The following is a 23,416-nucleotide window of genomic DNA, read 5'->3' on the forward strand; positions in this document are numbered from 1 at the left end:
TAGTTTCTTATATAGAGTAAAGTGATCAAAACATCGAAATTAGCACCCATCTCACATTATAGATCTTATTCAGGTTTCATCAGTTTGTCTAATTCTCTCGCACAATGAGCTTGAGGTTGCTGGAATTCACATCCCCCGCAAGGTATTATTGGGAGTTTGTGGTGCTGTCTTGTCGGAACAGCTGAGGTTCTTTGACCAGATGATTCACATGAATCTAGCAGGTTTTACTACTATGAAGACACTATTACCCCCTGTAGATTAAAATCTTGGGGACCTACTTCCAGGCTGTGCAAATACGGATTCTAAAGGTTTGCTTGCCTATTTTAGGGTACATTGGGAGGATCTTCCCACAGCAGCTGAGGCATTTCAATGGTGATTTTTCACTTCCATTACTCCTTTTACACTGGTGAACTGGAATTCTTCAGGAGGCCCTGCCCCTCATCTGCTTATTCATTTTTTATTTGTACTATTAGAGAATCATGGGCAGTTATTTATTCTGTAGATTATACTTTTACAGTATTTATCTTATTTTCTTGCTCGTTCTTTGGCTGTGTGCTTCTGAGCTGGCTTCTATGTCCTCTGATGTGACTTTCTGCCACCAGGAGATGCTCCAGGTTCATGTATATTTGCTGCCTTGGCTCTAGGATCAACCACTCCTCCAAGGAGCCCTGGTTCCTTTTACCGGTTTATTCTTAGGTCTTTGCTATCAGCTATACCATCAATTCTTGTTTGAACCACACCAACTCTGACTTAGCAGTATTAACAACTACACAGGGACAGAGCACTTCTCTTGTACACGCAGGAAATGATGAATGACCACCCCTTTATGGACTGGGGAGGGCAGCATGCTCACTTGGAAAGACCTGAGTCTTGTTTTGTGAGCCCTGACCTTGAGCTGACAGTTGCCCAGATTCTACCTGACAAGCATACGTGTGTTCCAGAAATACATCAGATGGCACCTAAGCACACATGTGCTCCACAAATAAGTCAGACACAGCGATTTCCTCAGAGGCTTCATTTTCACTTTTACTGAGCAGAACAGACAGAGATGGACCAGTCCTTCTACAAGGACTGTTAGGTTAGGTTCTGAGGGCTGGTAACAGACAGGAGAGAACACAGGTGATGGTCAAAGTCTTGAGAAAAAACGAACTGCGTGACAGCAAGGGCTCACACAGGGGGCTGTCATGGCATAAGCAGCCCCTGAATTTTCTCATCTTCTTTCTGCATAGCCCAAGAGTGAGTCACGCGACAGAGAAGGGAGAACACAGGCAGAGAGCAGCAAGTCCAAGTTTATCCCAATGCCATGATAGCCAACACCTCCTACAGAGCTTGTATTTTTAGACCTCAGGTGCTTTTGCTTTCTGGAGGTTGAATCACATTGGCCACTTGTGAGAATCTACCCAGGGGTCAGCCAGATATTCCTGATAACCCTCCAGGACTAAATGTTCCCAACTGCTGGACACAACTCACTCTACCCACACAACAGCTGGACATGTGGCCCTTCTTGGAATTCTATGCATGACCTGACAAGAGCAAAAAAGGGAAGGAATTTCCACTTTCATGAGCCAGTCAGAGAGGGCAAGGGGAAGGACAGAGGGCAGAGATGGGTTTCCTTCTGGTCAGACATGGTAGTCCATGGAAAGTGGGTCTCTCAGTCCTTCAGCTCAGACACCTCAAACAGGTACGTAGCCAGCATCTTGGTTCCTTCTATGTAGTTATGCCTGATGGAAAGGAAAAATCACCATGTCAGCTGGTGTCATGTGGCATCAGCATCTGGGTATACAGACTCACCTCCTGAGGCACGGGCTACTTCCCTCTGGGGAGCATCCCCATCTTGGCTTAGAATCCACTTGTCTTTAGAACACAGCCACCTGATTCTCAACTGGAGGTCCAACCTGAGTGCTGTCCCACCCAAGGAAACAATCCTGTTCTGGCCTAAGACTGTAGAGGTCTCACGCAGTATCTTGATAATAAATGGCTTAACCTGCCCTAGGACCCCTCCTCGTTTCTACAACCCAGGCCTTCACCTTATATGCTAGTAACTGGGTCTCTATCTCCTTTAACTACACCTCCCCAAATATAGTCTCTGCTCTCTCCTAGTCCTGACTGTCTATCTGGTCACCCAGGATACGCCCTCGCTTCTTGTCTTCCTTAGCAGCCCCAGGCACAAGAAGCCTTTTTCTGTATTGCCCATAGCTCCATCTGCCTGGCTCTCTCCTGACTGCCACTGGCCAGAGGCTCCCTGTCCTGTGGGCTAGAGGAACCCCCATCACATCTGCTCAAGGCAAAATGTGTAAAGGCAGCTTCAGCAGTTAGCAATGACATAATTTTTCAAAAGTGAAAAGTAGAGAAGGCTTTATCAGTGGTAGATGAAGAAAGCAATGAACACAGAACATTGGTTGAACCTTGTTCTCACCAACTGCTACCACCAAGGCCTTGTCCCAACTTCCCATCAGAAGTTTTTAACCTACAAATACAGCATGGAGGAAGGGTGGTCCTGCAACATCCTTCTCACTTCTCTTAGCAGTAGTGACGCTCAAACCAACCTAGCTTCAGGATCTAGGTCTTGGAGTCTCACCTGTTGAGCTTTTCATTCTGGGAGTGGGCGCCATCATCTGCTGACCCCACTGGCAACAGCATCACGTTCTTGCCTGTGGCCTCCTGGAAGGTCAAGGTCACAGGAATACTGCCACCTTCCCTGGTCAAGTCTGGTTCAACACCAAAAACTGGGGGAAATGAAATTTTAAAAATGATGAATTTAGGGTCTTGAGGCTGGAGATCATGGAGGCACAACTGAGCAATATTAAGTCCAGACCTTGAAGATGGCAACCCTGGCTGTTATGGCTTGTATCCAGATGTTCTGCCAAAGCCTTATGCACTCCTAGGTGAGGAGTTTTGAAGGTGTCTGGATTAGGGTGTGTGAATGTAGATTAAGGATACCATACAGTGCTGGGATTAAGGGTGTGGACAATGGAGCCCCATTCTGGGGATGGGTGGCACCAATCCATAGGCTTGTACCCTGGATGGAACATACAGGGACAGAAAGAAGGCAGACTTGCTGCTGCTGCTTTGCTGCTCACTGCCTTATGCTTACCATGCCATGGACTGTTTCTCCTTTATGATGCCCCTCTGCCATGCCACCCTGCCTTGGAACCAGCTGACTATGGACTGAAACCTCTATAAATGGTGACCTGAAATAAACCTTTTCACCTTTAACTTTGGATGTCTGATATTTTGTCTCAGCAATGAGAAAGTAACCAAGACATTGCCCCTAAGGAGTTAGCTGGTGGCCCAGGCCTCACCCCACAGGCCTCCCTCAGAGCACTGCAAACATAGCCCTGTGCCCAACATGACACAGCAGAGTCCTCAGAAATGCTGAAGGCCCTGGTATCCATCCTTAAAGAATGTCCAACCTGTTTTCAGGGCTCTTCTCCCAGCCATATAATGTGGGTGGTTGAAATCAGATACCCAAGGCTTCCCACCATGGCCCATGTACACCTTGAATATGTTCGGGCTATGCAGTTCAGCAAACTTCTTAGTCAAGTAGCTTGTAACCTAAAGCACAAACGGAAGAGACACACAACGTTTAGTATGCTTGGCATTTGATCCAATGATAGTGATCCACAGTGGGCCTATGAAGAGTCATCTGAGTCCACAACAGATCTATATCCAGTCTACAATAAGTCTACAAAGGGTCGACAATGGGTCTACCACAAGTCTAAAATGAGTCTCATTTTCTGCTCCTGAAAACTGATCTGCATCACTATGATAGCAGAAAAGGAGACCTATTCAAGATACACAATCCAGTTATTTGAAAGGCAATGTTTCAATTTCAAACAATTCACCTTTTACTTAGATGTTCTAAATGATGATAATAATTAAGTTTTCAAAAAGAGTTCTGTCTTGCTTTATGTTCTGTATGGGAAGTTGTATCCCTCAAAGATTCCTACGTTGATACTCTAAACCTCACTGTCATGATACTGGAGATAGGGCCTTTGTGGAAGTAATTAAGGTTAAATAAATTGTAAGGGTGGGGTCCTAATTACAAAGGATTAGTGTCCTTGTAAGAAGAGTCTCCAGAGAGTATTTGCTCACTCTCCACTATGGGGGCACACAGTGGGGAGAGGCTGTCATTAAGCCAGGAGTGGACTCTCACTAGATCACTAGACTCTCACTTGATCTTAGACTTTCCAGCCTTCAGAAGTTTGAGAAATAAACTATCATTTAAGTTACTCAGTCTGTGAGACTTTGGAACAGCTGCCCTAGCAGACTAATACACTTTATAAAAGTGATCACAAGCTAGATTTCATCTAGATGTACAGTGGATGTAGGAGCTGACCCAAGGATATGGCCTGAGATAAAAATCTCAGCTCTCCCATGGACAACAGGCCTCAGTCTCCTTTTCCCAGTGGGTAAGACTCTGGGTCCATCTCTCCAAGAAATCTTCCTGGACTCATCCACGGTGACTGCTCCATGAGCCTGGCTGATCTGCAGTTACTGGAATCTTTCCTTCTGCTTGTCATTACCATGAGAAGCACCTCTCCTGGACTCCTACCTGATATATCTGCTCCAAAGTCAATATTTGACCAGCCAAGGTGTAAGGGCAGAGGTTAGACTGTGGCACACCTCAGCAGTAATGAGGGACACTTATGTTCAATGCTTGGTCACATGGTGTTTATCTTTGCTAAGTTTCTGCATTGCTTATTCTAGTCATTATTGAGTGGCAACAACAACAAAAAAGGTATCTGAGGGGCTAGGTTTCTGTCCTGGTAAAGCCTTCTGTTCCTCTCAATCTCTGAGGACACAGCAGCCCCTAACCCTCACCAGCGCCCCTTTGCCCCCTTGCCTGCTCACTGATAACTTCAGGGGTCATGTTCGGCACGAGCCTGATGGAGAACTTGCCAATCACTTTCCTAGGAATTACAGTCTTGGCCCCGGACCCAGAGAAGGCGCCTTCGATGCCATGGAGGGAAAGGGATGGGTAACACCATCGGTGCATCAGGATGTCTTTCTGTAGAATCACAACAGAGCGGATCAGGGGGCAATCCTCCTTGCCTGGATGGGATGGCATTGAGCAGTCAGCTGTTCCTGACACCGGTCCTGGCTAGGGGCCCAACAGACCAAGAAGGAGGTACAGATGTGGGGACTCACCCAGGGAGGGGCGCTCAGAGGCTGTCAGAGATTCCCTAAGAAAGAGCTGATGTCGTAACACTGGTGTGATCTGCTCTCCCACACTGAGTCTTCAGGGCCCAAACAGCACGGTGCATTGCTGCACACCCCAAGCTCTTTCCCTCTCTCTGCAGGGCTCTTTCACCAGCCCAAGCCACTCCCAGGCCTAACCACCCTCCCCTCAGGCAGGCCCAGTCCTGTGCCCAGCCTGGCCCTCAGCACATCCTTCTGGAGTTCTGGGTTAAGATGAAACTCAAGGGCCAAGACTAGCCTATCCCTCTCCTATCCGTGGGCTTAGAAGCTGGGCCTGCTGCTTCATTAGATTAATCCTACAAGGAAGTCTCTGAACTGATAGCCATACCTCATAAATCAAGACATAAACTCCTAAGAGAGGGTCACATGATTTTTCCCTAGCAGTTAAGTAAACATTTTGTGCAAATACCTTCCATCTTCCCACTTGACCCTGTTAGGTATGGCTTAACTAAGTTTTGGGGACCAGTGCTGTAGAAATTCAAATAGACAAAAGCTACCTGCCAACAGGAGATAGCCCATGTTACTACGACATATTTCCTCTCCTTACTTAGTAGAAAGTGGATTCTGACATTTAAAAAACGCTTGCCCATCCTGACATGTCCAGTTCTGTTTTCTAGATCTCTTTACCATCTGATGACTCCTAAGCACATGTCCAGGAGGAGCCCCTGGACACGGGACATGGGGGCCCCTGGAGGCACCTTGCAGCTGTGCAGGAGTGTCTGAGCCCCGATGTCCTTGGCGAACTCCTCCATGTCAAAGTCGATGTGGTCGTAGAGCTCATGCTCCTCATTGGTCAGGGGAGCAACGGCCTCGTTAATGCCGGGGATGAGGATTTTCCCCTTGTTGTCTATCAGAGAGCCTAAGGGAGGCCACAGAGGGTTAAAATGCTCAGTTAAGGCTACAAAATTAGCTGTTTGCAGCCACAATGATTCCAGAAAGTCAGGCACAGGGAGATCCACAAGTCACCCTCCTGGCCAGGTGAGAGACACAGAAGGCTCTGATGGTGACATTACTGAGCCTACTACCTCTGAGTGCCTTATTCTAGGAAGTCAATTAATTATCACAATAGCCTAACAAAGTAAGCAGGACCATTATTTCCACTTTTTAGACAAAGAATCCAGGGAAAAGGTGAAAATTACTCTGAAATTTTCCTCAGTCACATATTGGGATACTAACCAAGAAGCCTGCTCCAAGAAGGCTCATTCTAAAGCCTCCACACTATGCAATATTTGCTTTTAATGCACATTACACAAGAAACATTGTGCTACCAAGTTGAGAGAAAATTAGGGTTGGGACAGAGGCAACCCCAACCTCAGAAATGACATCCCTTCCCCTGTCCTTGAGGGGACAAAAATGGAGCTCAAAGAATCGTATGTAGCTCACTTAGCCTTACAACAGGAAGACACCAGGAATAGAAAACTGTGGCTCCTGCTTTCTAGGAGCCAACCAAGCAGGGGGACTGACATGTGACCAGTTATAAAAAAACAGACCAAAGCAAATGGCTCTGCAAGATGCAAACTACAGTGTTCAGGGGAAGGACAGTCTCTTTTGGACCTCTGAGCAGGCTGCATAGGATCTGGGGTATCCTGGGGCATATGGGAGGTGGGGCAGTTTCAGCAGGTAGTAAGGCGGCCCAGGAGGGTCCCAGGCAGAATAGGAAGAGGATAGAGGCAGAGATAAAGCACGGGGATCTTTTAACAAAAAGTGAGGAGAGTGAGAGAGGGAAGGAATTTGACTAGAGACAGAGGAGTCAGTTCATGAAGAACACTGAGATGCACTAAGTGCCGATGACAGACAGCCTGGACATAAGGCCTCACCCATTTTTCCCAAATCACAAAGTACTGACTGACGTGGAGCCAAGCCTGCACTTACCCATCAACGAAATGAGATCCGTCATGGCCTCATGGACTGAGCCGCCATATACCCCAGAATGGAGGTCTTTGTCACTGCATTCCACCTGGACACAAACAAAGGCCACTTTATTTAGCTGCTTATGGGAGCTTATTTCTATCATGTGACAGTGCACTGAACAAAGAACATTTATAAGACCTGACAATTTTCCAAATCAAAATCTGCTCCCATAAGGAGCAAAACATGGCATTTCTCCAATTAGACAACTTAGTAAAAAAAATACTCCCAGATGTGCTAATAGGCACTAGGAATGCTAACTAGAGGTATAGGAATCCTAGCCACAGTAAACTGGATACACTAATCAGATATACTGGGAATGCTGGTCACAGGCAAGTGTACACTGCACAGTAACCTCCCTAGCACTCAGGGTCTTTCCCAAGGAAAGATAGGGCTCATCTTTTCACAAAGACCCTGCACCTACCTCCTATGAGGGCCATACCTAATATGCATCATGTCCAACATGGACCTGGAGGCCAAGTACCTGTGTTCCAATCTACTTGCCCCCGACTGTGATCAGTCCTATAAACAGGAAAGGCAGCCAACAGCTGTGTGGCCCCACCTTGGAGAACAGGAAGAACACTCACTTGCAGCCCCGGGTCATTCATTTTTTTTGGTACCAGGGATCAAACTTAGGACTTTGCACTTGCGAGACAGGCACAGTGCCACTGAGCTAAATCCCCAGCCCTAGCCCAGGGTCATTTTTAACCTGTGTAGCCATGACATGACCACAGTGTGTACTCCATAGCAATGGCCATGTTTTCTGTGGTGTTCAAGTGATAAAAGACTCTTTTTGGACAGGATCTACTTTAACCACCACAGTGCCTATGTGGGAGGCACTTCCACCCTTACTTGGCAAGTACCTTTGCCAGTGAGCAGTAGTGTCTGAGAGTGTCCAAGACTATCCATATTATATCCTGTCTTGGCTTCTCTTTATTTACTGGAGGTCTCTGGTGTGGCTTGTGTCTAGATGTCCCCTCAAAGCCTGATGCAGTCATAGGTGGGGAGTTTTGAAGGTGGCTGGATTATGGTGTGTGAACATGGATAAAGGTGTGATGCTAGATAGAATTAAGGGCTCCTCAACCTGGGTGTGGGTGGTGCCACCCAAAGGGCGGGTACCCTGGAAGGGATGAAAGGGAGAGAAGGCAGGCTTGCTGCTGCTTTGATAATTTGCTGCTTTGCTGCCTCTTGCCTGCCCTGCCACACCATGAACTCTTTCTCCTCTGTGATGTCCCTCTGCCATGTTACCCTACCTTGGAACGGCTAACTATGGACTGAAACCTTTCAAGCTGTGAACTGAAATAAACCTTTCCTCCTTTAACGTGTGGGTATTGGGAACAATGAGAAAAGTAACTATGACAGTCTCCATTCCCTCAAGGTAACTTAGTCACTGATAAAGAGATTCAGGACTAAAGTACAAACATTTTCAACTTTAAAAAGGAAGTGTTTTTCAAGTGCTTTGTATATGTCTCAGTCTTCTTAGATACACGAGCATTTATCCTCTTCTCAACTGCTCCAAGACAAAATTACAAGTACTGCCTAGCGGCCAGGGATTTAGCTCAGTGGTTTCGCCACCTGCTGCACAAGTGCAAGGACCTGAGTTTGATCCCCGGTACCAACCCCCCCCCCAAAAAAAACCCCAAATACTGCCTAGCTTGACAATGCTAAGAAATTGACTTTTGATCACCAAAAGTTATCACTGTCCATGCCTGCTGGGGTGTTATGATGGTTTACAGAACCTAAGAAGTAGGATACTTAGCGAGCTCTGTGCTTCTTCATCTGTGAGTGACTTCTTGGTAGTTGCATTCTTCTCTTTTTTTTTTTCTTTGGTACCAGGGATTGAACTCGGGTCTGTGCTTGCGAGGTAGGCGGCGGAACCACTGAGCTAAATCGCCGGCCTGGTACTTGCCTTCTATAGTGTACAGAAGAATAAGGAGACTTAGGAGTTAGTGAGCCTGCTCAGTCACGTACCTCGATGAAGAAGTAGCAAATGCCCCTAAGACCATATGTGATACAGGGCTTATTTTTCCCCAGCCAGTAATTGTCAGAAATGCAAATGTAGTCCACATCTTTAAAGAAGGTGTCTTTCTGGGCAAAAATCAGCTCATCCAGGCCTTCAGAGCCAGACTCCTCCATGCCTTCGAGGCAGAATCGTACATTGACAGGAATCTCCTGTGAGAAGGAAAGGGCAAGAGAGGGACTCAGCTTCCTTACTTTTCTTTCAAAAGCAAAAGACAGGAAGCCACCAATGCTTGGAAACTATAAATTTTAAATATCTGACCTCCTCCGGACCAACCCCAGGCAAGCACTGGTCTACAGGGCACAGTTTCCAGTTTGAGAAGGAAACCCTCTATATCATGCCTATGTGAGATCCCCGGGGGTGCCTAGCGTGAGCAAATGAGCAGCATCCAGGGAAGCCTGAATGTTCCCCCGTGACATAGGGACAAAGTGCACACCACAAAAAGTTTCCCTGAATCCTCACTGCAGTAGGGCGAGCCTCTGCTAATTCGAGGATGACAGAGAAGGCCCTCTTGCAGCACTAGCACAGATCTCTGTACAAAAGTGGTGGTTTGGTCCTGGGAGCTCAACAGTCATTGTGACACACTGCCCTGGAGATGGATATTTCCCAGGTACCCTCCCAGCTCTGCAGGGTGAGACAGGTAGCACCATCCCCAGAGAAGAAAAGGAGGTCACACGTGAGTCAGGCAACTTGCCAAAGGCCACACAGGCCCTGGAACAGCAGCGCCCAATTCAGGCTCAAGTCTCCTAAGTCCTGGTTCAAATTTGTCCCCAGCACTGTTCACTACATGTGCTTCCATTTCCAGTCCTCCTCCACTTCTGCCCCCCATGAAATCTTCCCAGGACCTGGAGAGTGAACAGGTACAAGTGGAGCTGCTGGGAGGGCTCTGCCCTATACACAGCCTCTTGTCACTTTGGTAGCTCCCAGACCCTTCCACCAAGAGGCTGAGAGCTCGACGGGGCCCTGGGGGAAGTGGGGCTTCCTAGTTCCTCTGTCCAGCACTCAGGTTGGCCGTGGGACTGGCCAGGTGGTTCTGTGTGTTAGCTTCCTCCTATATAACATTCTCCTCTAGACCAAGAGAGTCTGAGACCCTTCTCACGTCTAAGATTCCATGCTTAGACAATATGCTTATCTAATTATTTTATTGTGAGACAAGGTATAAGCCAGATGCACAAATTATCTATTCAGCATGATTACAAGTTAAAAACCATCAAATGGTTGGTAAAGTATTTTGAGGACTGGCATTCCAGCGATTATTTCCCCTACTTTTCTGTATTTTACCAACTTTGAGCAATGAGCATATATTTCATAGTTGTAGAAATATGTTCTTTCAAAATAAAATTTATTTTTATGAGGATATAAACCATACAGAGTAAACAATTTGTCCAACACCAAAAAGCCTGTTATATCCTGGCAAGTGACCACACTCACGGTACAGTCAATTGAAATTCACATTTTGGGCTAGGGATGTGGCTTAGTGATATAGTGTTTGCTTAGCATGCACAAGGCCCTGGGTTTGATCCTTAAGGAAGAAAGGAAGCAAGGGAAGAATCACATTCCATGTGCTGGCAAGAATCTTGCTGACTGGTCAACAGTATGACCTTTGAGCATCTGTAAGACAATTATCTTTTAATGTTTTTTCAAGTTGGAAAGAGTGATAATCTTAAATCTGAATCACCTTGCTGATTAAAGCTGGGGACATGTGCTTTCGCCTATCTAGTAATCTTTATAGTATGTTCAGTAGAACCCAGTGCATTGGCAGAATTGATGTGGAGGCATACCTGACCTGTCTTCTGATATGCTTCTAAGGCGTTCATCCAGCCGGCCACTGGTCCCTTATCATCAGTTGAACCTCTCCCATACAATTTGCCTACAACAGCAATCAGCAAATACAGAGTTATGATTTGGAGAACTCAAAAGAAGTGTATCTGAAGTGAACAACTGATAATGTCTTAGCACCACATGTGGCTACCCATGGTAAGGATATCTCTTCACATCAGAAGCCCGGAGTGTCCACCCAACAACATTGCTAGAATCCACAGAGCATTCGTTGTAGTCAGAAAGGCAAGCCAGATGGGTGCCTCCAAGTTACCCCTTCCTTGTCACAGCAACTGGCCAGGGCTACAATCCTGCTGAGTTAGGGCAGACACCTAAAATCCAATTCCAGGAAATTCCTACCAGTTGGTAGCTCATTAAAAACTATTTACAAATGCAGCTGGTGGCAACATGAAAAGAAGTTGAGCCATACTTGGGAACCACACATACCATGATCACAAAAGCACCACAAACCCCTTCCCTACCCCAACTCTGACACCTATTTTGATAAACAGAATTTTCATTTTTACTATTGACTTTGTTTCTCTTTTTAATCATTACATTGGAAACAAAAGAACATGACACTACTTCCAGCTAGTGTCATCAGTCCTGTGGTTTCCTTCCCACATCTGCTTCTGGAGCAGAGGCAGATGCCCAGGCTGGGAAGCTGTCCATCAGGAGTGACAGCAGGAATGGGGTATAGCTCAGTAGAAAAGTGCTTGCCTAGCACGGTTGAGGCCCTGGGTTTGATCTCCAGCACCATAAAAAAGGTAGCTCAGAAAATAAGTTCACAGGCCTCTTTCTCCCTCTGCCCTGGGACCCAGGGTACAGTCTCATGGAAACCAGGCAGCCTCCGAGAAGCCAGGAAGCCTCCGTGCTCAGGGCTTGGCCCCTCACTCACTGGCCCTTGGCCTGTCCTGGCAAGTCCTCTCACCTCCTCATCCTTAGACTGTTGGAAAGCAGTTCTGCTGGGAGCAATGCTACCTAATTCTAGGGAAAAATCATTTCAGTAGGCCTAGTTCTCCGGCCTACAGGCCAGCCATGACATTCCAGACATTAACTGCATTTTGGCCTCCGGTCACAACTGAAACCTCTGTGATCCCGGGAATCTGTAAGGCTCCAGGAGGAGACCACACCTGCTGGAGTCGCCAGGGAGGAACCAAATCTTCATCTGCACAGTTCCTCATTGTTCTTAGATTTCCACTGCCCCCAACCTTTTGTTACACCCTGTTTATCCCAGTATGAAGTACTGAACTCTGCATTTCACTTATTACATGTTTCCCCATGTACGGAATAAAAGGTGCTGCAAGCTAGGGGGTCTTTGTCTTTGCCGCCCAGAGCAGCACTGATCAGACCCAAAGCTCAGCTTCTTAGTCTCTTGTCTACCTTTCCTGTAATTCGCCGTGTGCTGCCCTGGCTCACAGGACGCCAGGACTCACTGCAGAGGTTCTGGTAACGTCCCCTTCCCCTGGTTCCCTACACAGGTTCAGCATGGCCCACCCCAAAGCACTATGAGGGAGTAAAGCCATCATCTTGGGAAGTCACTTTTATAAATAAGACCCAAGTTTTCAGAAAAGTTAAAGATTAAATACAAACTCTTCTAAACAGAGTTTGTCAGTATGACAAACACCTAGTAACTATGGAGGGTGGGACTGTGTTGATTTAGAGGCACACTGCCAACACAGAGACACACAAGGCACACTCTCCACCTTCGAGGTCTCCTCTGGGGGGGACGTGTGGTTAGATGTGTGTAATGGCTACTCATGGTATGGGGAGCTAGTCTAGTCTGTAGAGGGGGTGTGTGAGTGTCGTTCTGTCTGGGTACAGAGGGAGGCCTCACCGAGGCCCTGGGATAGGTGACAGGTGCTGATGCACAAGCCAGTGAGCACAGGAGGTCAGGGACTCTGTCCGCAGCACAGAGTTGGACCCCAGGGCCTGTGTGGCTGGGCATAGATGGGAGAGGAACAAGGAAGGACAGGAGAATAGGCAGGGGGCTTAGAAGGACTTTTTGCACTGATCTGACTCTTTTGAGAGGCGTCAGGTAGAGTGGGACACTGGGGTCACTCTGGGAGGAGTACAGATGAGGCATGGGAGAGTTAAGGCCTAGAGGAGGCGACGGGAAAACATAAACAAGGCCCTCAGTGAAGGAAGGGGTCATGGAGGGCTGGGACAGGGACAGGACAACCCTCTTTCTGGTGTAGGTTGCAGGAAGATGGTACCTCTCCTTCTGAGACACCAGAAAGGGTGAGATACAAAGATGAGGTAAAGAAACACTAAAGAGACACAAGGCCTGACGCTCAAGAGGAGCCAAGTCCGAGTCCATGTGGAAGTTTAACTCTGCAATTAGCTGTAGGTTATCAGTGACAGCCGGATATGGACAAGGGTATGGGCTAAAGTTTTATAGATGTTTTTAAGGAAAATAATTTTTCACTCTCACAGTGATGGACACAGTGCACACTAAGGCAGGAGAGATGTGACAGAATCTGCATGTAGTTAAAGAAGGGGGCCTGGGCCTTAGCCCCAAGGGCCAAGATGCGAATGAAGGGGCTTCTATATTGACTGTCATGTACAGAAATAGGTGCAAATTCAGAAATGAAAGAGGTGTTTACACCAAGAGGGGATGCCAAGAACAGGCCAGCCTCCGGTGGGTCCTTCGCAGGGCCTGCCATGCCTGTTGGTGCCCAGCCTGGGAGGCTCTGCAGGAACAAGCTATCCTCCCTCTTACCTCACCAGGGCAGGCAGGGGTCCAGGAAATACGGCTACCTTCAGAACACTCTGCAGTGGAGCGACTAAAATAGTCCCCAGAAGCAACACTCAATTGGGACGAGGCAGCAGATTACAGACCTCGAAGACTACGTGGCCCCATTCAGACCATGTTCTGGAAAAGGAATCAATAGCAAAGGAAGCCCAGAAGACCTAGAAGGACTCCTTTCCATGAGACAAGGCGTGAGCCCCGGCAGGACCATCCTGCTGTGTCCCTCACCGTCTCGCTCCACCAAGGTGAAGGGCTCAGTATCCCAGCCGTCCTCCAGGGCCGCGGGCTGCACATCCAGATGCCCGTAGATACACACAGTCTTCTTCTGTGGATCGCAGCCCAGTCTGCCCAACAGAATGGGAGGAAGAGGTATCTCCGAGCCATCAGGGAGCTGAGTTGAAGGAAGTGATCAGGGTCAATCTTGTTAGTAAACTCAGAATTTACAGCAGATATTAAATATACCTGAGCTTTCTGATCTGTTCTGGTCAGTCAACTTCTGTTGCAGAGTTTAAAAGATCATATCGTTCAACAGAGTCATTCATTAACAAAGAATTTGCTTTCCTGTAATTCAAAACACATAACTGAATTACATTTATTAACTAGCTTGGTAAGTTTCTAAAGACTGATTTTTTTTAAGCTTTTATATGACAAAACATAATGCAACTTAGTCCAGCATGTAACTTAATTTGTTATTTGCTGAAATGATGGCTAAAAATGACGATCATCTTGTTGGGTGTGGTGACTTGTAACCATAACCCCAACTCTCTGGTAGGCCAAGGCAAGAGGGTTGCAAGTTCAAACTCAGCCTGGGCAAGACTTAGCACAACCCTGTCTCAAAATAAAAAATGAAAAAGGGCTGAGAATGTAGCTTAGTGTGAAGGCCTTGAGTTCTATCCCCAGTATGTAAGGGACAGGGTCGGAGGCATATTACAATCTTAACTGAAAGATGTATTTTTGAAATTCTGAATGTAGATTAATATTACACACAGAATAGGCCATAAACCAAGCAATAAAGAAATATAATTCATATTAAGCTATAATAAATGAAGCAGGGACAGGTGGTACTCCTCTGGGCTTTGTCCTAAAGGCCCAGTCACCTACTATCTGTAAAAATGGGGAACAGGACATTATTCACTAGAAGAGAAATGTAGAGAATAAAGGTGTTGTCAGTCACAGGACCTCTCCCACATCCACATAGGCCAGTGGTTTCTACCTATGATTTTATTTTATTTTTTATTTATTTTTATTTATTGTTTTCCTGACTGAACTCAGGAACTTGCACTTTCGAGGCAGGCGCGGTGCCACTGAGCTAAAGACCAGGCCTTCTACCTGTGATTTTAAATCATGGCCCTTCGGCTGTGCCAAGTCCACAGCCCTTGCACCTTCCCCACTTGTCCTATATTCCAGCAGGAAAACGGACCCCTACCAAGTATCACCGGAAAGTGGCGGGGAAGGCCGAAAGCACAGGCACTGTTGTTTCAGTTGCAGGAAGAAAAGATTGTTCCAACCAGACAGCACCCACCTGTATTAGTCCAGCGATTTGAAAATACTCTTCATCAACATTTCCATTAGCAAACATAACACACAAACTAAACTGATGAAGCTAAACTAATCATTTACAATTAAGAGGCGAAATGAACAGGAACTAAAAATGACAACTAGACCAGGACAATGCTGGTGTTAGCTAAGTGTCTATTCCCAAACTCTACGGCTCCTGAAGTGACCAGAATTTTCTAAGGTCATAGGACGGGTCTTCTCAGTAAGCTCTTCTTATAAATACCCTAGCAACTCATAACCTGACAGCAACCAGCATGTGGACTTGATGTCCCTCACCCACTCAAACTACAAAGGAGCCTTTCTGAATCAGTTCTCATGACACTGGCCGGTAGCCACCAGGGCCAAACATTGTTTTTTCAAATGCCCTGCATGGGCATATAGAACACATGGTCTCTGCAGTCAGTGCCAGCTCCCAGCTGGCCTGAGCAGGAAAAAGAATTTTAAATGACAACAGATTTCCTCTAAATAAATTCTATTCAACAGAGCCTGAAATACTGAAATACTTCAGTGTTTTTCTCAAGATGCTGGTGGGGCACAGGTAAATGGGTCCTGAAATTGAATCAGACCTGAAACTCCCAGTGTCAACTTTCCTCCATAAGCCTGGAAACGTTCTGCCTTCTGCATGTGTACATGGTAACCTCCCTGTTCACGGGCTTCAAGTTATCATTTTTGTTTTGTTTTATTGAGACAACGTTATGCTGCCCTTGAACTCACTGGGTAGCCCAGGCTGGCTTCAAATTAAAGTGATCCTCCTGCCTCAGCCTTCCAAGTGCTGGGATTACAGGTGTGCACCAACACACCTGGCTTCATCACCCCCTCTGGACACAGCACTTCTGCCAACCACAGTGCTACCTTAGTTGTCAAACTCAACTCGTTCCAAATTTGTGTTCAAACACTGAAAAGACTGAAGCACCCTTTTATGTCTGCAGTGAGATGTACCACCTGACTCACTCTTAGCTCGTAAAGATTTTTTCAAGTAGGATTTTCAGTTCAACTCTCCAGCAAAGTTACACAACACCAAACAGATTTTTTTCAAACTTTTCTGTTTGAATAGTGGAAAGTTTGAACTTGAAGCTGTTCAACAACTGAGATATCACTGTAACTGCACGGGCAAAGAAGATATGTTACCTCCTACAAAAACCACTACAGAACTTTCCTATAGTAATTAAACCTTTCAATTCCTGGATAAAAATAATACAATTGTCATTTTAATCTTTTATGGAAGGCCCTTTCTTAAGAACTTCCTCAGTGAAATCAGTGATACATGGAATACATCTATAGTAGTACAATAATTCTTAGAAATTATTTACTGTACAAAAAATATATTGGGAATAAAAGGCAAGGGGATAGCAGCTGGGGATTTAGCTCAGTGGTTCTGTGGCCTGCCTTGCAAGGACAAGGACCCAAGTTCAATTCCTGGTACCAAAAAAAAAAAAAAAGGCAAGGGGAGAAAGTTAAGTATGCACCCAACAGAAAACAATATGAAGAAACTTGGTTTATTCTCCCAGGAGTCGGGGGAAAATTGTTGGGAAGCTGTAATACATCTTTGTTTTGTTTTATTTTTTAAAACAGGGACTCATTAGTAGTTCAGGCTGACCTTGAATTCACAATGTAGCCCAGGCTGGCCTCAAACTCAGGACGATTCTCCTGCCTCAGTCTCCCAAGTGCTGCGATTACAGGCATGTACTGCTATGTCCAGCTTATAATGCATTTTAAGTCAACTGTTAATTTCCTGTCAGAAGAAAATCTCAAAAGAACAATAGTGGACCAGGAGTCAAGATTCCTTGATTTTAATCCTGGCTTTGCCTTGAACCTGCAGTAGACATACCACCCACTCTGATGAAGTGCTACACTGAACTGAATGGCCACACCCAAAATTCCAGGCCTGTGACCTCAACTCAACACCTAAGTTATGAAGCAAAAGAATACAGATAAACCCAAACTTTTCACATCCCGCAATATAAGAGGCTTCTAAACTTAGAAAACAGGCTGCATAAAACATTTCCATGGGGCTGAAATCACGTCAAACTAAAATAGTAGAATAATGTAACATGAAGTGAGACTGTTCATTTAAATTAAAAGTAACACAAGCTGTGGTCATCTGCCAGAATCCTCCCCTAAAGTATAACTGACACCTCCCTGCCCCTGCCACAAAATCTCTCTTGCGAACAAGTGTTCCAGTGGCAGCACTATGTGTGTGGGGGGTGGAGTTTGGGGGGGGGGGTGTCTTTCGTCACTGTTTTTAAAGAGGCATGAATAAAGTATAACTTCCTCATTTAAAAGCTTTCTGATTTCTGGGAAAAGAATTTCAGCTGTTCTCTAAGAGGGACCATCACACGTACTTATTCTGCCTACAGCCTACAGTTCTCTTTTCCTTTTTTTTTTTTGTACCGGGGATCAAATTCGGGACCTTCCACTTGTGAGGCAGGCGGCGGAACCACTGAGCTAAATCCCTGGCCCTACAGTTCTCTTTTCTAGAGAAAAAAGCTGAGTAATCACAAAACCTTTGCAACAGTGAGCAATCACATGGATGTATGATCTAAATCCAGCCCAGCCTCTCTTGCTTGTTTTAAAGATGAGCTGAGAATCTGAAGCAAAAGCTCCTCCAAGAACCTGCAGAGTCAGCCCTATCAGCTCCCAGGCAGAAGCTGCTGCTTGTTGTCAGGCCAGGCGAGGAATGCCATGTCATACCTTCTGTTTCCCAATGTCCACCAGTTCCACAGAGCCTCCCAGCTGCTGGATATCTGCCGCAGCAACCTCCATCATCCTTCTGATCTCGCCTCTTTTCTCCGGCCAGGCTGACACACTCTGGATGGCCACCCATTTTGCAAGTTTCTATTTGGGGACAGCAAGTAAAAAAGGATCTGAAAACCTGCTCCTTAAGGGAAGAAAGACACACAATTCTGCCATGTTTCTGGCTTATTAGCCTGACTTACAACCTGTGCCCGAACACTCTTACTAGCTGTAAAGATGAAACTCTTCATATTTGCTTTTGATTTAGAGTTTAAAACTGTTTGTAATGACCCTGTACCAGAAACTAGAGCAGAACAGAAAAACGTGTGTATTTTTTTTTTTTTTTTTGGTACTGGGGATTGAACTCAGGACCTTGCACTTCCAAGGTAGATGTAGTGCTGCTGAGCTAAATCTGAGGCCCAGAGTGTGTATTTTTTAACCACTAAGGATGATGTGAATATAAAATGTACAGAGTTGCATAAGTGAGTTTATATGTGAACTAACAAAACTGCAACTGAAAAGATATATAAAGTACTTAATGGTGTCACAGTCCAAATTGCTTGTTTTTTGTTTTTGTTTTTGTTTTGGTACTGGGTATCGAACTCGGGTCCTTCCGCTTGCAAGGCAGGCGGTGGAACCACTAAGCTAAATCCCCGGCCCCTCCAAATTGCTTGTTATACTGAAAATAGTTACATTTTTTTAGAGTATAATTTTTAGAACGAGGAGGCTAAAGATTTTGTCTGAAATGTGTCTATCAAGAATTACAGTATAAAAAAAAGAATTACAGTATGATTAAGTTACATCATACATTAATAAGTAACGTTACTGGGGCGGGGATTTAGCTCAGTGGTTTCACTGCCTGCTGTGCAAGCGCAAGGACCCGAGTTAGATCCCTCGTACCAGAAAAAACCAAACAAACAAAAAAATAAGTAACATTACTGAGTCACTTAGAACTGCTAAATATAAACTATTTCTTTAATCTGTAACTGTCACAAGAAATCATAGATGGAGATTAAATAACAATCTTGTATTAGTCTATTTCTTTTTTTTAGTCTTTTTATTTCTAAGAATAGATATTAACACTTTGTCAAATGCCAAAAGTGTAACCTACACTGTAATGAGAAGGCTAGGTAACATTTCTAATACTTGCTTTAAATGGTGTAATTCATCTTAATTTCTTGAAAGTGCCTCTGAGCCCTACAGAATAAGACCAAATTTCACTTTGGCTTAGAAGGAAATATTCCCTTACCTTAATGTAGCGGTCCTGGTTTTCATCAATATACTGAAACAGGGTTCTGAGAGCTGACATCTTTCAAGCAGACAGCAGACCCTGAAGATCCCTGCAAGGGAGTGGAATCTGTTTGTCCTGCCTGCAGTAGGGGCCAAGGGTGACTGACTGGCGAGAGGAACTTGTGGAGATGAGAATCGTACAGCCCGCCTCCACCCTCCCTGTCAGATTGCAACACGGGTTACAGGACTCTCCGGGAAGCGACTGGTTTCAGGGCTAAGAGCTCCAGGAACCAGTTAGTAGCAGAGATTGATCTTCATTGCTTTTCTCCAAAAGAAATTTATACATAATTGTGTGTCCAACAGCAGGTAACTGAAAGAAACGCCTCAGTTGTTGACAATCTGACAAAAATTACAAGCAGCTTCTTCCCAATAATACCAATTAACACACACAGAAAACTCATTTTTGCAGAAGGGCCATCTATACAATACAGCCAAGAGGGTCCCCAAAATTTAGATGAATGAATTCGGTTTAAGAAAGATGACCTGAGCCTGGAAACTGCCAAAGGGCCATGTACTGTATTTAATCTCCACAAGGATCTGAGATGAAGAAAGCCCCATTGTACAGCAGGGTGACTATGGGAAACATACAGTATGTTTCAGAAAGCCAGAAGAAAGGATTCTGAATGTTCTACTATAAAGAAATGATCAGTGTTTGAGGAGACATACATTTACCCTGATTTGAGCATTATACAATGTACATACTTATCAAACATCACATGATAAACCATAATTACATACAATGTTTATGTTTTTAGATATCAGTTTAAAACACACATTTAAAATAAATTAAAAAGTATATTTACATTGTTGGCAGGCTTCTAGGCACATTTTCTAACTTCCAACTTCCATGTCTTACACCCTACAACTCCTACTGTCTTATACAGTAAATCAGGGATAAGTAAATCAGGGGACTGCTTTTAAAAATCAAAATGAGTATGAAATTGAAATGATCCTGACATTGAGACTTTCAAAACTGGTTCTCTCTCCTTTCTTAAAGGGCCAAGACTCAGCCTTAAGCAGAAGTGGAAAGAGCTAAGTTGTCTGAGCAACTTCATCCTGAGGTGACATGAAGTGATGATATCCTGCACCACAGCAATATGATTCTGAAGTGGGTGCCAAAGGGCTGCATACAGACACTGTAGTTAGAGCATTTTTTTCCATGGTATAGGACTGCAGAAGGGTTTCGAAGCTGAGAGGGTAACTTGATTCATTGAGACATGAAGGTGGTAGTGGTGTTGCAGGAGGAGCACCATGTGATGAAATCACCCGGCACTGTATCAAATGTAATATTTGTATGAGTGGGAGATCAAACTAATTTCTCAGGGTTACTCATCTCATCCCTCTTCCTCTTCTTCAAACACAGCCACAGAGCATGGAATATTTCCATACCTCCTGGCCTGCCTGACTCACACTGCCTCTAAGGAACTCATTCCAAAGGGCTACAAGGAAGATGCAGTCTATGAACACTGTTGAGGCATTTTATGGGTATTACTAAGTCAAATTTCACCCATCTGGGCCAGGGATTTAGCTCAGTAGTTCTGCCACCTGCCTCGAAAGCTCAAGGTCCTGAGTTCGATCCCCCCCGCACCAAAAAAAAAAAAATTTACCCATCTGTCACAAGAAATGAACATTGGGAAACTATCCTTTTACATCCATTTACATTGGATGAAGCCTATTCAGCAGGACTGTACACTGGGGGCTTCTTATGTGGATTCCTGGTCATTAAAAGCCAAATCTCAAACTCATTGTGATATATTTTCATTCATATTATGACTTTTTTTTGTAGCCAAGTCAACCACGACCTTCTAGTCAAAGATCTAAATTATATCTAAGTTGCAACTTTTACCAAGGAGTTTAGGCAGAGATGACTGTTTACTTATCCTCAAAGCCACTAGAGTTGTGCTCAAAGCATCTCCTTCTAATAACTGTTTTGTCTGGTTAAAGCCAGGTTAGGCCAGGCTCCATTTTCTACCTCCCACTTACAGTGCTGGATGACTCTTGTTTCATCTCCCTCAGAACCAAAGCCATCACCTAAAGCCATTCTTATGTATTCTGGTGAAGCCCATTTATTAAGGTAAAGCTCTATGGTTGAATCAAACAAAAGCAAATAATATCCCTTCAAACAGATGACAGCCTTGTTCCCCTCCTGAAATCTAAAGTTTATGGTGAAAACATAACTTAAAAAGAGGCTGGAGAAATAAAGTGTAGCCCCTGGAACTAGGCAGCAATACACAGTGATTCTTTCATTTCTGAAGATCTGAGTCTTTGTCCCTTGATAGTTCAAGGTACATATTAAATAAATAAACTAAGGCTCCAAGTCTGAGTAAAAACCACTAGGAACAGGAATCTCCTATTTGCCCATTCTAAAAAACTTCAGCCTAACACACTATGAAACTACCTTTTGCCACTCCTCCCTGCAAACGAGGACACCACAGGTTATCAATAATAGATTTCATGATAATTACCTGTCTCCTTACACCAAGTCTACACTAGAAACCAATTGTGGTAGTGGTGGCTGCTTAGTGACTCCTGTGCGGGGAGTCCAGGGTCTCGAAGACCTTAGTGCAGAGGACCAAGTATCGATACAGATAATGAAACAGGCTAATAGGATGAATGGGCGAGCGGCTAGAGCAATCTTTGCACTTTCTCCTCGGCTGCTTCCCACAGGCAACCTGTGGCCTTAAGAGCCGGAGCCAGCTGGACCTTGCCCGGGGTCCTTCGAGTCCAAGGCGTGTCTGGAGAGAGGCTACGTCCTCCGCAGGCCTCTCTAGGGGGAGGGAGTAAGGACTGATCAGCCCTCTGATTCCTGCGGCCCCACTAATACCAGGCACCCTCAGTCCCAGGAAGGGAGAGGTTCCCCCCCCGCCCCCCCAAGAGCAGCGTCCTCCCAGGTTGACTGCATGAGGCCTTGTGGCGCTCAGAGCGCGCTGAGGAACAGCCCGGCCTCCATTGTTCCCGCCTGACTAGGGCCGGGAGCCAGAGCAACCTCGAGAAGCAATGCGATCGATTTCCTTCCGCCCGCCGCTCCCCGACCCGGGAAGCCACCCGAAGAGGAAGGCCCGGGAGAAGCCAGCTTACTCACCGCCAGCGCCGCACGGGTTCCGTACCACGTGCCCCGCCCCGCCCCGCCCCGCCCACCAGTCACCCGCCTGGTCCGGAGGGCGGGCATCGCCCCGCCCCTCCTGCTGGGGCGCCCCCGCCCACAAATCCTCTGCTGGGTCGGCCCTTCTCTAGCAAGGGGCTGGATGAGGGCGGAGCTTCGAGCTGTGAGGGCGGGGAGGCGGTTCGCTCTGGAGCAGTTGGCGGGCCTGGAGTCGTGCCTCACCTCCCGTTCCCGGGACCTCCGGAGGCCTCTTGCTTCGACGGCGGGGTTACAGGAATCGCCTTCAGTGCATCTCTGAAGCCTAAAATCGGGGAGCCCACGCGCACATGACAAGCAGAATCCGAGGAAAGCACTTTCTGTGAGCTGCACTGCGTTCCAGTTTGGTGTGCTTTGATACTTACAATCATCTGAGAAAAGTTAGTGAAAATATTTCCCCCATGAATCTGAATACACGTTAAGAAAAAACGAATTTTGGCCTTCATTTGGAAAGCATTTATCTGGAAATGTGTTTTCAAAAGGTAGAACTTTTTAGGTCCTGCCCCCTTCAAAAGATATAAAATATACACCTACAATACCTGGCCCCCTCTCATACCTGGCACTGAGTAAGGGCTTTGTAAGTGCTGACGCACCGTCGTGGTAAGTGGCCAAGCTGTAAACTGGAAGGCCTGCCAGGCCAGCTCTGTTGCTCACACCTTTCCAGGCCTGACAGCTTGTGCCCCAGGTCAGTGAGCTAGTATTTGTGAGCATGCACAGCTCTGCATCTCCAGCAGATGGCCCTGCGTGTCTGTTTCTTGGCCAAGGGTTCACTGTAAGATGTTCCGTAGTAATTAAGTCTGATTTTAGTGTAAGGGGCTAGATGAATATGTTTCTCTTCTCTGCTGGAATAGAGAGGACGAGGACATTAAGAGAGAAAACAGTGAGGTACGGGGATGGGTAACCCGCAGTTGGAAGCTTCTGAAAGAGGAATGATATGAACATATTCGTAGAATTTAGGGAATACAAACATTATTGAACCACTCGAAAAACATTAGTT

The 23,416-nt window shown here is 45.8% G+C and overlaps 1 protein-coding gene across 4 annotated transcripts; it reads right to left on the minus strand.

Moving 5' to 3' along the window:
• Nucleotides 1–1,000: 1,000 nt before the first annotated feature.
• Cndp2 (carnosine dipeptidase 2) lies at nucleotides 1,001–22,455 on the minus strand. Of its 4 annotated transcripts, none has more exons than XM_087188946.1 (13): nucleotides 22,363–22,392; nucleotides 20,084–20,552; nucleotides 19,240–19,330; nucleotides 17,949–18,092; nucleotides 13,929–14,091; nucleotides 10,912–11,000; nucleotides 9,082–9,282; nucleotides 7,075–7,159; nucleotides 5,901–6,061; nucleotides 4,847–5,011; nucleotides 3,414–3,555; nucleotides 2,579–2,726; nucleotides 1,001–1,721 (listed from the first exon to the last, which is right to left on the minus strand). In XM_087188946.1, exons 3-13 carry the CDS (start codon nucleotides 19,297–19,299, stop codon nucleotides 1,652–1,654), a joined length of 1,428 nt encoding a protein of 475 aa, XP_087045072.1. In that variant the 5' UTR covers nucleotides 19,300–19,330; nucleotides 20,084–20,552; nucleotides 22,363–22,392; the 3' UTR covers nucleotides 1,001–1,651. The 4 variants fall into 4 exon arrangements, with proteins under 4 accessions (XP_087045072.1, XP_087045067.1, XP_004862010.1 ...); XM_087188941.1 differs by lacking the exon at nucleotides 20,084–20,552 and adding an exon at nucleotides 21,746–22,047 and having other exon boundaries at nucleotides 22,363–22,380; XM_004861953.4 differs by lacking the exon at nucleotides 20,084–20,552 and having other exon boundaries at nucleotides 22,363–22,455.
• Between the last annotated feature and the right edge of the window lie 961 nt (nucleotides 22,456–23,416).

This window comes from Heterocephalus glaber, unplaced genomic scaffold, assembly GCF_053883595.1.
Source record: "Heterocephalus glaber isolate CG9 unplaced genomic scaffold, H.glaber_assembly_v1.0 deba00000331, whole genome shotgun sequence".
Lineage (NCBI taxonomy): Eukaryota > Metazoa > Chordata > Mammalia > Rodentia > Bathyergidae > Heterocephalus > Heterocephalus glaber.